The sequence below is a fragment of the Oncorhynchus mykiss genome, chromosome 7 (genome assembly GCF_013265735.2).
Source record: "Oncorhynchus mykiss isolate Arlee chromosome 7, USDA_OmykA_1.1, whole genome shotgun sequence".
NCBI classification, from domain to species: Eukaryota; Metazoa; Chordata; class Actinopteri; order Salmoniformes; family Salmonidae; genus Oncorhynchus; species Oncorhynchus mykiss.
Genome location: NC_048571.1, coordinates 53,718,773 through 53,731,458, shown reverse-complemented (window position 1 = coordinate 53,731,458; position 12,686 = coordinate 53,718,773). Strand labels below are relative to the sequence as shown.

General features: G+C 42.0%; 1 protein-coding gene across 3 annotated transcripts in view; it reads left to right on the top strand.

Annotated features, from left to right (window-relative positions):
• LOC110527997 (endothelin-converting enzyme 1) overlaps positions 1 to 12,686 on the top strand; it is a 28,065-nt gene that overhangs the window by 1,330 nt on the left and 14,049 nt on the right. Inside the window, exons 1-2 of one of the 3 annotated variants that reach the window (XM_036983534.1) lie at positions 12,009 to 12,221; positions 12,530 to 12,616. In XM_036983534.1, coding sequence (XP_036839429.1) covers positions 12,530 to 12,616 — 87 coding nt within the window. In that variant the 5' untranslated portion in view covers positions 12,009 to 12,221. Of the gene's footprint in view, positions 1 to 12,008; positions 12,617 to 12,686 lie in introns of those variants that run through there. The other 2 variants (XM_021609749.2, XM_021609748.2) reach the window with 2 other exon arrangements.

The following is a 12,686-nucleotide window of genomic DNA, read 5'->3' as shown; positions in this document are numbered from 1 at the left end:
TGAAGGATTAAGGAACTTGAATTGTTGACTGGGTATTTCGTTACGGTCTTAACATGTAGCGCAATCACTTAAGGTGTGGAGATCAAAGAAAATACAACTACAATAAGCTTCTGAAGTAAACAAGTGCCTAATAGGATCAATGGGAGGATCAATGGGATTATAATTATTATAATGCCCTCATTTTCACAGTTCCCCAGGAAATTTGTGATAGTTAGCCTTGAGTGCCATGCTACTAGGCCTAATGGTTATGTAGAAGTTAACAACCTCTTGGCTCTGGCTGGTCCAATCTTTGTAATCATCCTTTGCTATTATAGGTATATTTGGTTCTGTTATGTAGAATACTAATTCATCAGTATGTGATCTTCCAAGAAATTGCTTCAGCTTTCGTCTAACTTTACTAAATGAGCACCTACAGCTCCCGCTTCCTGAACGAGCTACTCTGAACTAAAATATAAACGCAACATGTAAAGTGTTGGTCCCATGTTTCATGAGCTGAAATAAAAACATCACAGACATTTTCCATGAGCACAAAAAGCTTATTTCACTCAACTGTTCTATACAAATGTGTTTATATCCATGTTAGTGAGCATTTGTAACAATTGTCGTAGGTGGAAGAAGGTGAGGACCAAGGTGCAGCGTGGTACGTGTTCATAATTATTTTAATAGAACACTGAAAAATACAAAAACAACAACGTGAACGAACAAAACCGAAACAGTCCTGTCAGGTGAAACAACACATTAAACAGAAAATAACTACCCACACCCATAGTGGGAAGACAGGCTGCCTAAGTATGGTTCTCAATCAGAGACAACGATAACCAGCTGTCTCTGATTGGTAACCATACCAGGCCTAAACATAGAAACACAACACCTAGACATACAACATAGAATAAAACATAGAATGCCCACCCCAACTCACACCCTGACCAACCTAAAACAGAGACATACAAAAGGAACTAAGGTCAGGACGTGACAGCATTTCTCCTTTGCCTAGATAATCCATTCACCTGACAGGTTTGGCTTGTCAAGAAGTTGATTAAACAGCATGATCATTACACAGGTGCACTGTGTGCTGGGGACAATAAAAGGCCACTTTAAAATGTGCAGTTTTGTAAGCAATGCCAAAGATGTCTCAAGTTTTGAGGGTGCATGCAATTGGCATGCTGCCTGCAGGAATGTCCACCAGAGCAGTTGCCAACCGGCCTCATAACAGCAGATCACGTGTAACCACGCCATTCCAGGACCTCCACATCCAGCTTCTTCACCTGCGGGTTCTTCTGATGGGGGTAGTGCAGAGGAGTATTTATGTGGGGAAAAACTCATTCTGATTGGCTGGTCCTGGCTCCCCAGTGGGTGGGCCTATGCCCTCCAAGCCCCCTCATGGCTTCACCCCTGTCCAGTTATGTGAAATCCATAGATTAGGGCCTAATTTATTTATTTAAATTGACTGATTTCCTTATATGAACTGTAACCCAGTAAAATCCTTGAAATTGTCCCAAGCCTTTCAGTCTAATGTGGCTATTTACTGACTTTTGTAGCTCTTCGTCACAAACCAGCTTTGTAAGTAGCTAGGCCTAACTGTCCTCTCAAAAGTTTAGCTGGTATTTTCCCGAAAGGATTTGGGAAATGTGATTGGTTGACGATAGGCCTATGACATTGCTATGCTTGTCTTGCTCAGAATATCAGATCTCAACAACAATTGGAGAAGTGTTTAACATCAGTGCCACATCCTGATGATATAGGCCTACATATTTTCATAAACGCAACATGACTGCAAAAGACAGGTTGGAATGTGTGAATGAAATACAGGAGGAACCAACCTTTTTTCTTTCCAAATTAGTGGTGTTTGAATTTGTTGATAAAATGCAGGACATGATTGTTTGGTTGCGGAAGAAAAGGCCACTGTCAGGGACATGTGGTCACCCTAGTGTGTTTTGCATAATTCCCAGCGGGAACCGGTTTCTGCATTACCAAAACAAGTCATCCCTGAATTTTAGTCAAGCCTACTCACTGACTTAAATAAAAGTGTTTGCCTTATGATCAGATACTGTATACCCTACTACTACAGCAAAGATGGTTTGAAAACACTATTGAACATACTTTTTCATTGAAAAAGGAAAAATAATAATTTTAATCCATAATTGGGTTGTCACTTGTTGTTGTCATCCTTGTTTGCATAGTGGTTATTCATTAGCCTACCTAGGGCCCAGGGGTGAGCTTGAGAGTTTCTTGGAAGTCAATATTAGGCCACATGCAGCAGCAGACACAGGTAATCTAATGTTATCTAGGCCTACCTGAGCTGTAAATCCCACATCATGCAGATAACATATTCTCCAAAGGTATTCTCATGTTACACCTGGACGTTAGCCTACAAGGTGCCTCCCATTCATTGTGCAGTAGTCTTTACTGTTTTTTTGAGGGACGTTTTTTTGTGTTTCAGGTTATGTCACTGACTGACATCATATCAGATACAGAATGATGAACTGCAGTATTGTACACATGACTGTATAAGGGTTACGTAATGAAGATCGTTAATCAAATCAAATCAAATGTATTTGTAAAGCCCTTCTTTCATCAGCTGATATCTCAAAGTGCTGTACAGAAACCCAGCCTAAAACCCCAAACAGCAAGCAATGCAGGTGTAGAAGCATGGTGGCTAGGAAAAACTCCCTAGAAAGGCCAAAACCTAGGAAGAAACCTAGAGAGGAACCAGGCTATGAGGGGTGGCCAGTCCTCTTCTGGCTGTGCCGGGTGGAGATTAGAACAAAGCATGGCCAAGATGTTCAAATGTTCATAAATGACCAGCATGGTCAAATAATAATAATCACAGTAGTTGTCGAGGGTGCAGCAAGTCAGCACCTCAGGAGGGACACCAAGTTCATAGTGTCCTTTGACAAGGATGTGCGAATTACATTATTAAGTGTTTGGTGCTGGTTTATGGATGGGATGGGTGGGGTTGAAGTAGTATAAAGGTATAAGTAACTCTACAAACATTGCTTTATTAACACTTGCATTAACAAACTGTACTAATAGTTTCATCATTGTTTTTTATGAATTACTTGGATATAAAACATGTCATTGGAGTAATTCATGTGGTATTTATATGATGATAATGGACGTTGTGTATGCCTATAGAGAGAGAACAGTGTATGAGAGGACCCACCTGGGTGTCAGAATTTGCAGAACCTCTCAGAGTCTTAATAAATTAATGCTCCAGGCTAAGAAGGGTAAGCCTTTAGTTTTTGTATGTTTATCTCGTGTTACTCTTATGCTTATATTGGCCTGGATACAGTTGTTTTTACCCGCCACCTCACAGTATCAGGGTGTTTTCTCCAAAGGAAGCATGCAGGGGAAGACATTTAACACCAGGGCCTGTTTGACGTCACAGGTCATGAGCTGCAGTGTTCAGCCGTGCAGTCTGTCTTTATCTATGTCCTTCAAGCAGCCCGGGGTAGTAAAACATTAGACCTTGTGTTGGGCCTATGTGATATTTTGGACTGGTTTGTGTTGTAGGCTGGCTGTGACTACTGTGTCTAATCACCTTGAACACATTTTTACATGGCTGTGTTTGTATCCGTTTGAGTGCCTAAAGTTGGAATCTTTGGAATGTGTTCCTAGCTACAGCTCTTCTCCCTAGGTTATACTAAAGGGTTAACATTTGTTTGACTCCTGGGGGGCAGTCTCTAGTGCTGGGCACTAACGTGAAGTTCATAGGAGCACATAAAATTTGGTGTCAAATGAAAGCTACGAGTCTATGTTTTTTTTAAATGAAGGCACGTCAATCTTTCAACCAATTTCCATCCTAAAATTAGAAATAAGCAAAGGCTTTGCTTAAAAGGTGTAAAAAAAATACACCAAAACACAATAATGTTGAAGTTGTTAAAAAGTGTACGTGAATGACTCGCGTCGCAGAGTTATATAAGGTGCTATCATAATCATTTACTCTGGTAGTAAGTCATGTTACAGGTCGTGACATCCTAATCAGGTACTGATAATGCACTTGTATATCTATCATTGATAGGCGGCCTACGAGTACCATCTCTGGGTTGGCCCATTATCTCAACATCCTCCTTTTCATATAGAATTAACTTGAGACTTCATACAATTTTAACACCAACCCTTATGAATATACGTATTTACAACATTATTATCATCTTTATTTTTTATAATTAACAAACATCAGTTCATTGTCCATTTTAGAGGTCGACCGAATATGATTTTTCGACGCCGATACCGATTATTGGAGGACCAAAAAAGGCAGATTAATCGGCCAATTTTTTAATTTTCTATTTGTAATAATGACAATTACAAAAATACTGAATGAACACTTATTTTAACTTAATATAATACATCAATAAAATCAATTTAGCCTCAAATAAATAATGAAACATGTTCAATTTGGTTTAAATAATGCAAAAACAAAGTGTTGGAGAAGAAAGTAAAAGTGCAATATGTGCCATGTAAAAAAGCTAACGTTTAAGTTCCTTGCTCAGAACATGAGAACATATGAAAGCTGGTGGTTCCTTTTAACATGAGTCTTCAATTTTCCCAGGTAAGAAGTTTTAGGTTGTAGTTATTATATGAATTATAGGAGTATTTCTCTCTATACGATTTGTATTTCATATACCTTTGACTATTGGATGTTCTTATAGGCACTTTAGTATTGCCAGTGTAACAGTATAGCTTCCGTCCCTCTCCTCGCCCCTACCTGGGCTCGAACCAGGAACACATCGACAACAGCCACCCTCGAAGCAGCGTTACCCATCACTCCACAAAAGCCACGGCCCTTGCAGAGCAAGGGGAACAACTACTCCAAGTGTCACGCGGGACTAGGTGGGTGCAGGAATCAGATGCAGAGAGAGAGAGTAACTGAGTAAAGTGCTTTAATCTTGCACACCAAAATAATAAGCCCAACACAATACAGGGCGCAGGACACTATACAAGACAACCCAAAAACCACAGGGTGTCAAGTAAAGAAAAGAAAATACACCACTACCTAACATGCACACACGTAACATAAAGACAATCCCGGACAAAACAAGGGCGGGTCAAACTACTACATATAGGGAAGCTAATTAAACCAAAATACACACAGGTGAAACTAATAAGACAAAACCAACAGACAAACGAAAAAGGGATCGGTAGCGGCTAGTAGGACGACGACCGCCGAGCACCGCCCCGAACAGGCAGGGGAGCCAACTTCAGCGGAAGTCGTGACACCAAGTCTCAGAGCGAGTGACGTTTGAAACGCTATTAGCGCGCACCCCGCTAACTAGCTAGCCACATCAGTTACACCAGCCTAATCTCGGGAGTTGATAGGCTAGAAGGCATGACCAGCGCAATGCTTGAAGCATTGCGAAGAGCTGCTGGCAAAACGCACGAAAGTGCTGTTTGACTGAATGCTTACGAGCCTGCTGCTGCCTACCACCGCTCAGTCAGACTGCTCTATCAAATCATAGACTTAATTATAACATAATAACACACAGAAATACAAGCCGTAGGTCATTAATATGGTCAAATCCGGAAACTATCATTTCGAAAACAAAAAATGTATTATTTCAGTGAAATACGGAACCGTTCCGTATTTTATCTAACGGGTGGCATCCATAAGTCTAAATATTGCTGTTACATTGCACAACCTTCAATGTTATGTCATAATTACGTAAAATTCTGGGAAATTAGTTCACAATGAGCCAGGCTGCCCAAACTGTTGCATATACCCGGACTCTGCGTGCAATGAACGCAAGAGAAGTGACACAATTTCACCTGGTTAATATTGCCTGCTAACCTTTCTTTTAGCTAAATATGCAGGTTTACAATATATACGTCTGTGTATTGATTTTAAGAAAGGCATTGATGTTTATGGTTAGGTACACGTTGGAGCAACGACAGTCCTTTTTCGCGAATGCATTACCGCATCGATTATATGCAACGCAGGACACACTAGATAAACTAGTAATATCATCAACCATGTGTAGTTATAACTAGTGATTATGATTGATTGATTGTTTTTTATAAGATAAGTTTAATGCTGGCTAGCAACTTACCTTGGCTTCTTACTGCATTCGCGTAACAGGCAGGCTTCTCGTGAGGCAGGTGGTTAGAGCGTTGGACTAGTAACCGTAAGGTTGCAAGATTGAATCCCCGAGCTGACAAGGTAAAAATCTGTCATTCTGCCCCTGAACAAGGCAGTTAACCCAACGTCATTGAAAATAAGAATGTGTTCTTAACTGACTTGCCTCATTAAATAATGTCGCTGTCCAGAAACACAGATTTCCGATTGTTATGAAAACTTGAAACCAGCCCTAATTAACCGGCCATTCCGATTAATCCGTCGACCTCTAGTCCATTTCTTAACTTCTTTAGGATAGGGGGCGGTATTTTGACATCCGGATGAAAAGCGTGCCCAAAGTAAACTGCCTGTTACTCAGGCCCAGAAGCTAGGATATGCACATAATTGGTAGATTTGGATAGAAAACACTTTAAAGTGTCTAAAACCTTTAAAGTAATGTCTGCGAGTATAACAGAACTGAAATGGCAGGTGAAACCCTGAGGACAAACCATAAAAATAAAATAAAAATCAGCATACCACTGATTTCAATGCCTGGCACTTATAGGGCGAAATCGTCCCCGATTGCAGTTCCTAGGGCTTCCACTAGATGTCAACAGTCTTTAGAAAGAGTTTCAGGCTGGTTTTTGGACAAATTAGGGAGAAGTTGGAGTTTTTCTAAGAGGCTCCCATTTTCGCTGTAGTGTTTCCAAGCGCATGGCCGAGAGAGAGATGGCATTTTTTTATTACAGGCATATTTTTAGCATGTTGGTCATAGTACTGTTTTGACGTCTCCTGATGTGCACACATGTGCCTGCACATCCCTAATGACCTTTGGTGTGAGGAGCTTGGGAGCTGTTTGCAGCAGAGAGCAAGTGCGTCTAGACATTAAACGCTGTGCAGGACTGCTACTGAACGCTTCGGTGGAAGTATTTCTCTATGCCAAAATAGCTTGCTTCACATCTTTGCCGTCCTGCATAGCCTTTGTGATGAAAGCCTTGCTATTTTCACAGCTGACTCAGCTTTCCCATTACTCTGACTGTGGTCGGTTGAAGAGGTCACATGATGGAATTCCCAGGCTTTCACTAACAAAGTCTTGACTCGTGAACTGGGGGACATTATCTGTAACTACACCACTGTCAGGTATGCCATATCTGCTGAACTGCTACTTACAACAGTCGTTGATGCAAGCCGCTGTTGTGTCAACCACTTTCTCTACCTCCCAAAAATCTGAATAGTAGTCCACTATAATAACAAAATGTACATTTTTGACTGTGAACAGATCCATTCACACTTTAGGCTAAGGGCGCAGCGTTTCCTTTTGCTGCTTGGGTAGATTGGGTCGGCAGGGTAGTCTAGTGGCTAGAGCGTTGTACTAGTAACCGGAAGGTTGCAAGTTCAAATCCCCGAGCTGACAAGGTACAAATCTGTCGTTCTGCCCCTGAACAGGCAGTTAACCCACTGTTCCTAGGCCGTCATTGAAAATAAGAATTTGTTCTTAACTGACTTGCCTAGTTAAATAAAGGAAAATACAAATTAGCATTGCATATGCTGCACGCGGCCACAAAGTTTGACCTTTCTTGGGCCAGAATAATGAGTCTCTGGATTTCCTGAGGCTTTTCTACCCCTGACTGCCATGCATGATACGAGAGAGGGGCATAGAGTTTCTGGCACAACGACCCTGTCGCCTTGGTAGACGACCTCTTCCTGCACTGTGAGTTCGTCTCTGTACGTCCAATAGTCCCTAACCAGTACCCTTCCTTGTGTCTGGCCAGCCTCTTAGGATAAAAGACTGCAGCGTTCGAGATGTCTTGCCCTCAGCTGAATGAGCTTTGATAGCATCCCATGTTGGCAGGGAAATGTGAACCATTCTAATTGACAAAACATCTTCAAACTCAACTTGTAGCGCATACAGTCTCATTTGTCCGATATTGCGGGTGACTAGTTGTTAGTAGTGTTGGCCTGGTCAAGAAATCTGCAATGTGGATTTTAGTAAACTACCTCTAATTGATAACGCTGAAGCTTTAGCATCATCCTTTGTAGTCGCTTTGAGGCAGACAGAAGATAACCTCCAGTGGCTTGTGGTCAGTGTGCACCGTGACAGACTCCCTGCCATGAAGGTATTAGTCAAAACGGTCACAAGCGAACACAATGGCTAGACACTTGTTTTCAATTTGGGCATATCCCTCCTCTATGGGTGTCAATGTGCTTGAAGCAAATGCAATGGGCTGCCCCTTCTGCAGTGGCTCTGCCCCTAGACCTTTGTCACTTGCATCACATTGTAGCATCACTTCCTTTGGAGTGGTCATAGTACCCAAGTATTTGTTGGTGTATGTGAATGACTCACATCAGAGAGTTAGATAAGGTGCTAGCATAATCATTTACTCCGGTAGTAAGTCATGTCCGACATCCTAATCAGGTACTGATAATGCACCTGTATATCTATCATAGATAGGCGGCCTACTAGCTCCATCTCTGGGTTGGCATGATGCCCATTATCTCAACAGAAGTAAAGACCCCTGCCAACTAATATCAACATTTATATTTATTTTTGCTGAAATGATTTGCCTTCTGTATGTTAAAAAATATCACAGTGTTACCAAACTCCAAATATCTTAAAGATATTTTCAAATTTCTTTCCCTCATGAGGAGATTGAATGAGATCTGTTACTCACTTGCCAGTCAGGAAAATAATTTAATAGAAGGAGAGGATAATCTTCTATGTCATTTAGCAATCCAAGGATAGCTATGTTTACGCCAAATGAACAAGAGGCCAATGTTGTCAGTCGTGGGCCAAAACCACATAACCATATGATCTCATTTACCATAGACATTAATCCTTGTGAAACTGATATTATTTTTGGAGTGACTGCGGGTCCGAATTCTCTGGAACCCTCTTCCCAATAGCTAAAGGCCTGAAGCTTCTGCTCATGTGCGAGATTCTCTACTTTAATAAAGTTAGATCAAAGCTGAATCAATGTCTGCAAGATCACATAATGATAGTATTTTACCAAACATAATATAATAACAGAGTATAACTTTACTATAAGACAAAAAAAAACACTTAATTTCTTATGAGATTTTAGGATGATTGTGCAAATGGTTGCATTTTTCTCTCATGCGGCCAAAACTCAACCATATGCACCACAGGGCGGTTACCTTCGGAATCACAGCCTATACCTCTTTCTTTTGTATAAATTGTGTTCCTAGCCATGCATGTCCATTGCCCATATCCCAGAAACACACACCCAAATACATGCACAAACACACACTCCCCTTATACAAATAATTGTCTGGTTTGCAGGATCTGTGACGAATTACTGACGCATGCATGTGGTTTCTATCCTCTCTCAGAGGCCATGGCCTCACTAGGGTTCAAGAATCCTGGAATATTGACCTCTCATAGCCATCTGCTGCTCTGTGAGAAACATCCCCACATGCTTTGGAGGAACACAAACAAAGACACTGTAGAGCCAGAGTCATGTCACAGACCCAGACCATGAGAACACCAAGGGATCCTGTGCAAAAAATTTTTTTAAAGAAAAATGGTCACATGTGCCGAATACAACAGGTGTGGACCTTACAGTGAAATGCTTATTTACAAGCCCTTAACCAACAATGCAGTTTTAAGAAAAATAAGTGTTAAGAAAGTATTTACTAAAATTAACTGAAGTAAAAAAAAAATAAAGAAGAAAAATAGAAGCAACAATAAAATAACAGTAGGGAGGCTATACACAGGTGGTACCGTTAAAGAGTCAATGTGCTTAGTCGAGGTAACTGAGGTAATATGGTTGTTGTGGGTCATGTAGGGTTAATTTACCTGATGAAGACCATTTTGGTCGAAATGTTGTTTGTGTATCACAGTAAGTTTTATAAATAATCAACTTTGGGTGCAGCAAATCATTCTATGCACCAGACCCAGACAAGTCTTATGAAATCAGAGTGAATGTGTCCTATCTTCCTGTTAGGATCTCATAGAATTACTATGTTATGGAATGCCTATGACCTCACGCTACAACTATGTGTGGCCTCGGTAGCATCCGTCTCCTACAGTATAGAGGTGTTTTCATTGACAAAAGCCTATTGACAGGATACACACTTACACAGGTGTTCCTGGTGAGTCACAACAAACTTCCTACCATTAGCTTTACATTCGTCTCTCCTACACCTCTCAACAGCAGGAAAAGGGAGTCTGCGTCACCATTGGTCTGAAATTCAGTGTTGTTAACGACGGCGATCTGTGGCAACATGCAAGAATGCTCTGAGGCACATCTGCACACACATCAGTGCCAAGAAAGTGTCTAAATATGAGTGTGTGTTCTCAGGAATGAGTACGTGCCATGGATGGGTTTGTGCCGGCGAATACCACAACTTATGAAGGCCGAGGACTGTGATTAGTAACATGGTGCCTGGGCTATTCCACTACATGTGTTACCTTTATAATGTAGTCGTTTTAAAAGGAATGTAGATTGTGACTAAAGAGTCGCATTATTTTGTTTGTGTGTAAAATGCATTCGCTGCATAAAAGGAGGCTTAGGGACAGCCATATTAATAAACTGAAAAGGAGAAGAAAATGTCTCAGTCATTCAAATCTCAGTCCTCAGCTATGCATATACAGTGGAGTAGACATTATGATGTTGAGAACTGAAGCCCACTTTAGTCTGGAAATGTAGTTTAGAAATCACTGAAAAAAGTGGTGGCCACAAGTATTCTCCCAGTCTTTTTCTAACCTCTTTCATCCCCTCTGTGTCTCTCTCACCATCTCTCACTCATCAGAACGGTCCCTCCACAGGGTGATGATGGGTCTAGGCAGGACCTCGTTAGGGAGAGCCAAGTATATCAGTGTGGATATCGGTGGGGAATTTTGCATGAGTGGCCTTGTGGAGGTTAAGACAACACTAGTGGCTGTCCGCTGCGCTGTTAGGGACTTGTGATAGTGCCAGTAGGGTTGACTTGTGATAGTGCCAGTAGGGTTGACTTGTGATACTGCCAGTAGGGTTGACTTGTGATACTGCCAGTAGGGTTGACTTGTGATACTGCCAGTAGGGTTGACTTGTGATACTGCCAGTTGGGTTGACTTGTGATAGTGCCAGTAGGGTTGACTTGTGATACTGCCAGTAGGGTTGACTTGTGATACAGTCAGTAGGGTTGACTTGTGATACAGCCAGTTGGGTTGACTTGTGATACTGCCAGTAGGGTTGACTTGTGATACTGCCAGTAGGGTTGACCTGTGATACTGCCAGTAGGGTTGACTTGTGATACAGCCAGTAGGGTTGACTTGTGATACTGCCAGTAGGGTTGACTTGTGATACAGCCAGTAGGGTTGACTTGTGATACTGCCAGTAGGGTTGACTTGTGATACTGCCAGTAGGGTTGACTTGTGATACTGCCAGTAGGGTTGACCTGTGATACTGCCAGTTGGGTTGACTGGCACTGTCCATGTACTAGAAAGCGGGGTTTGGCTTGGCTGGTCTAGTAGTTAGAGCTGCCTATTTGCTGTCCATGGAGGCTGAAGATGCAGAGCCATTGGCAGGAGTTATAGGAGAAAGTAACTACGCTTGTTGTAGGCTAGGGGAAAGTGTCATGGATAGATTGATAACAGGAGAAATATAAGTCACTCTGGATAAGAGCGTCTGCTAAATGACTCAAATGTAAAATGAGAAGAACTAGTACTACACTCTTAAATTACAGCTGTTTACCTCAGTAGTAAAATACAATTTTTTAAATAAATAGTGCATTATCCTTCTGGGTGAAGGGTTAGACAGGGTAAGAACAATCAACTGTCATGCCTATCAGGTGACGGTAACCCAGGCAACAACTGAAAGCATGCAGTGGAAGAGTGTTTCTATCCAGACTCCACCCTCTGGTCTAGCCCTATGGATTGGAGAGTGGGAGTGAACTAACCTACAAAAGTTCCCTCCCTAAATCGAAATGAAACCACTGTGGAATGCACATACACTCCCTCTTACACACCCTCACACTCAGTCATGCCCGTCGATCAAGTCAATGCTGCTTCCTGTTTTTTGCGAGTTCCCTCTGTATTGTCTCGTTTGGCTAAATTGGGCTTAGTGAGAGCTCCTGAGGAGAGTGTACTGACAGAAGGCTGAGCAGAACAACATAGCTGCTTGAGAGGAAGGGCTCTTTGTAAACCTTTAAAGGACTTTTTGAGTGGGTGAGTTTTGACGGTGCCCATGAGATCAGCCCCCAGGGGGGTTGTTGAGTAGGGGGTTAGGGGGAAGGGAGGAGGTGAGTGTGTGCCTGAGAGGTGAAGAGAGAATTTAATATTCCTTCCCCTGGACTGGAGCAACCCAAAGCAGACAGACAGAGACTCTTCCTGATGGATCTGAGGGTGAAACCATACCTAGAATTCCCAAAGACTGTTAAAGAGTAAACGTCACACACATCCTGACAAAGGAAAGGAGAAGGGCCTGGAGGAGCATGGAAGCACTGAGGGAGTCTTTTCTGCATTTGACCTTTCAGATGTCCACGTACAAGAGGGCCACTCTGGACGAGGATGACCTGGTGGACTCCACCGGAGATGAGATCTACCCCTCCTCTGCCATGCAGGTAGGCACAACCATTCCTTTGTATAAACATTTTCGACAAACTCTGACAAATGCCAAGCCTGTCTAGAGAT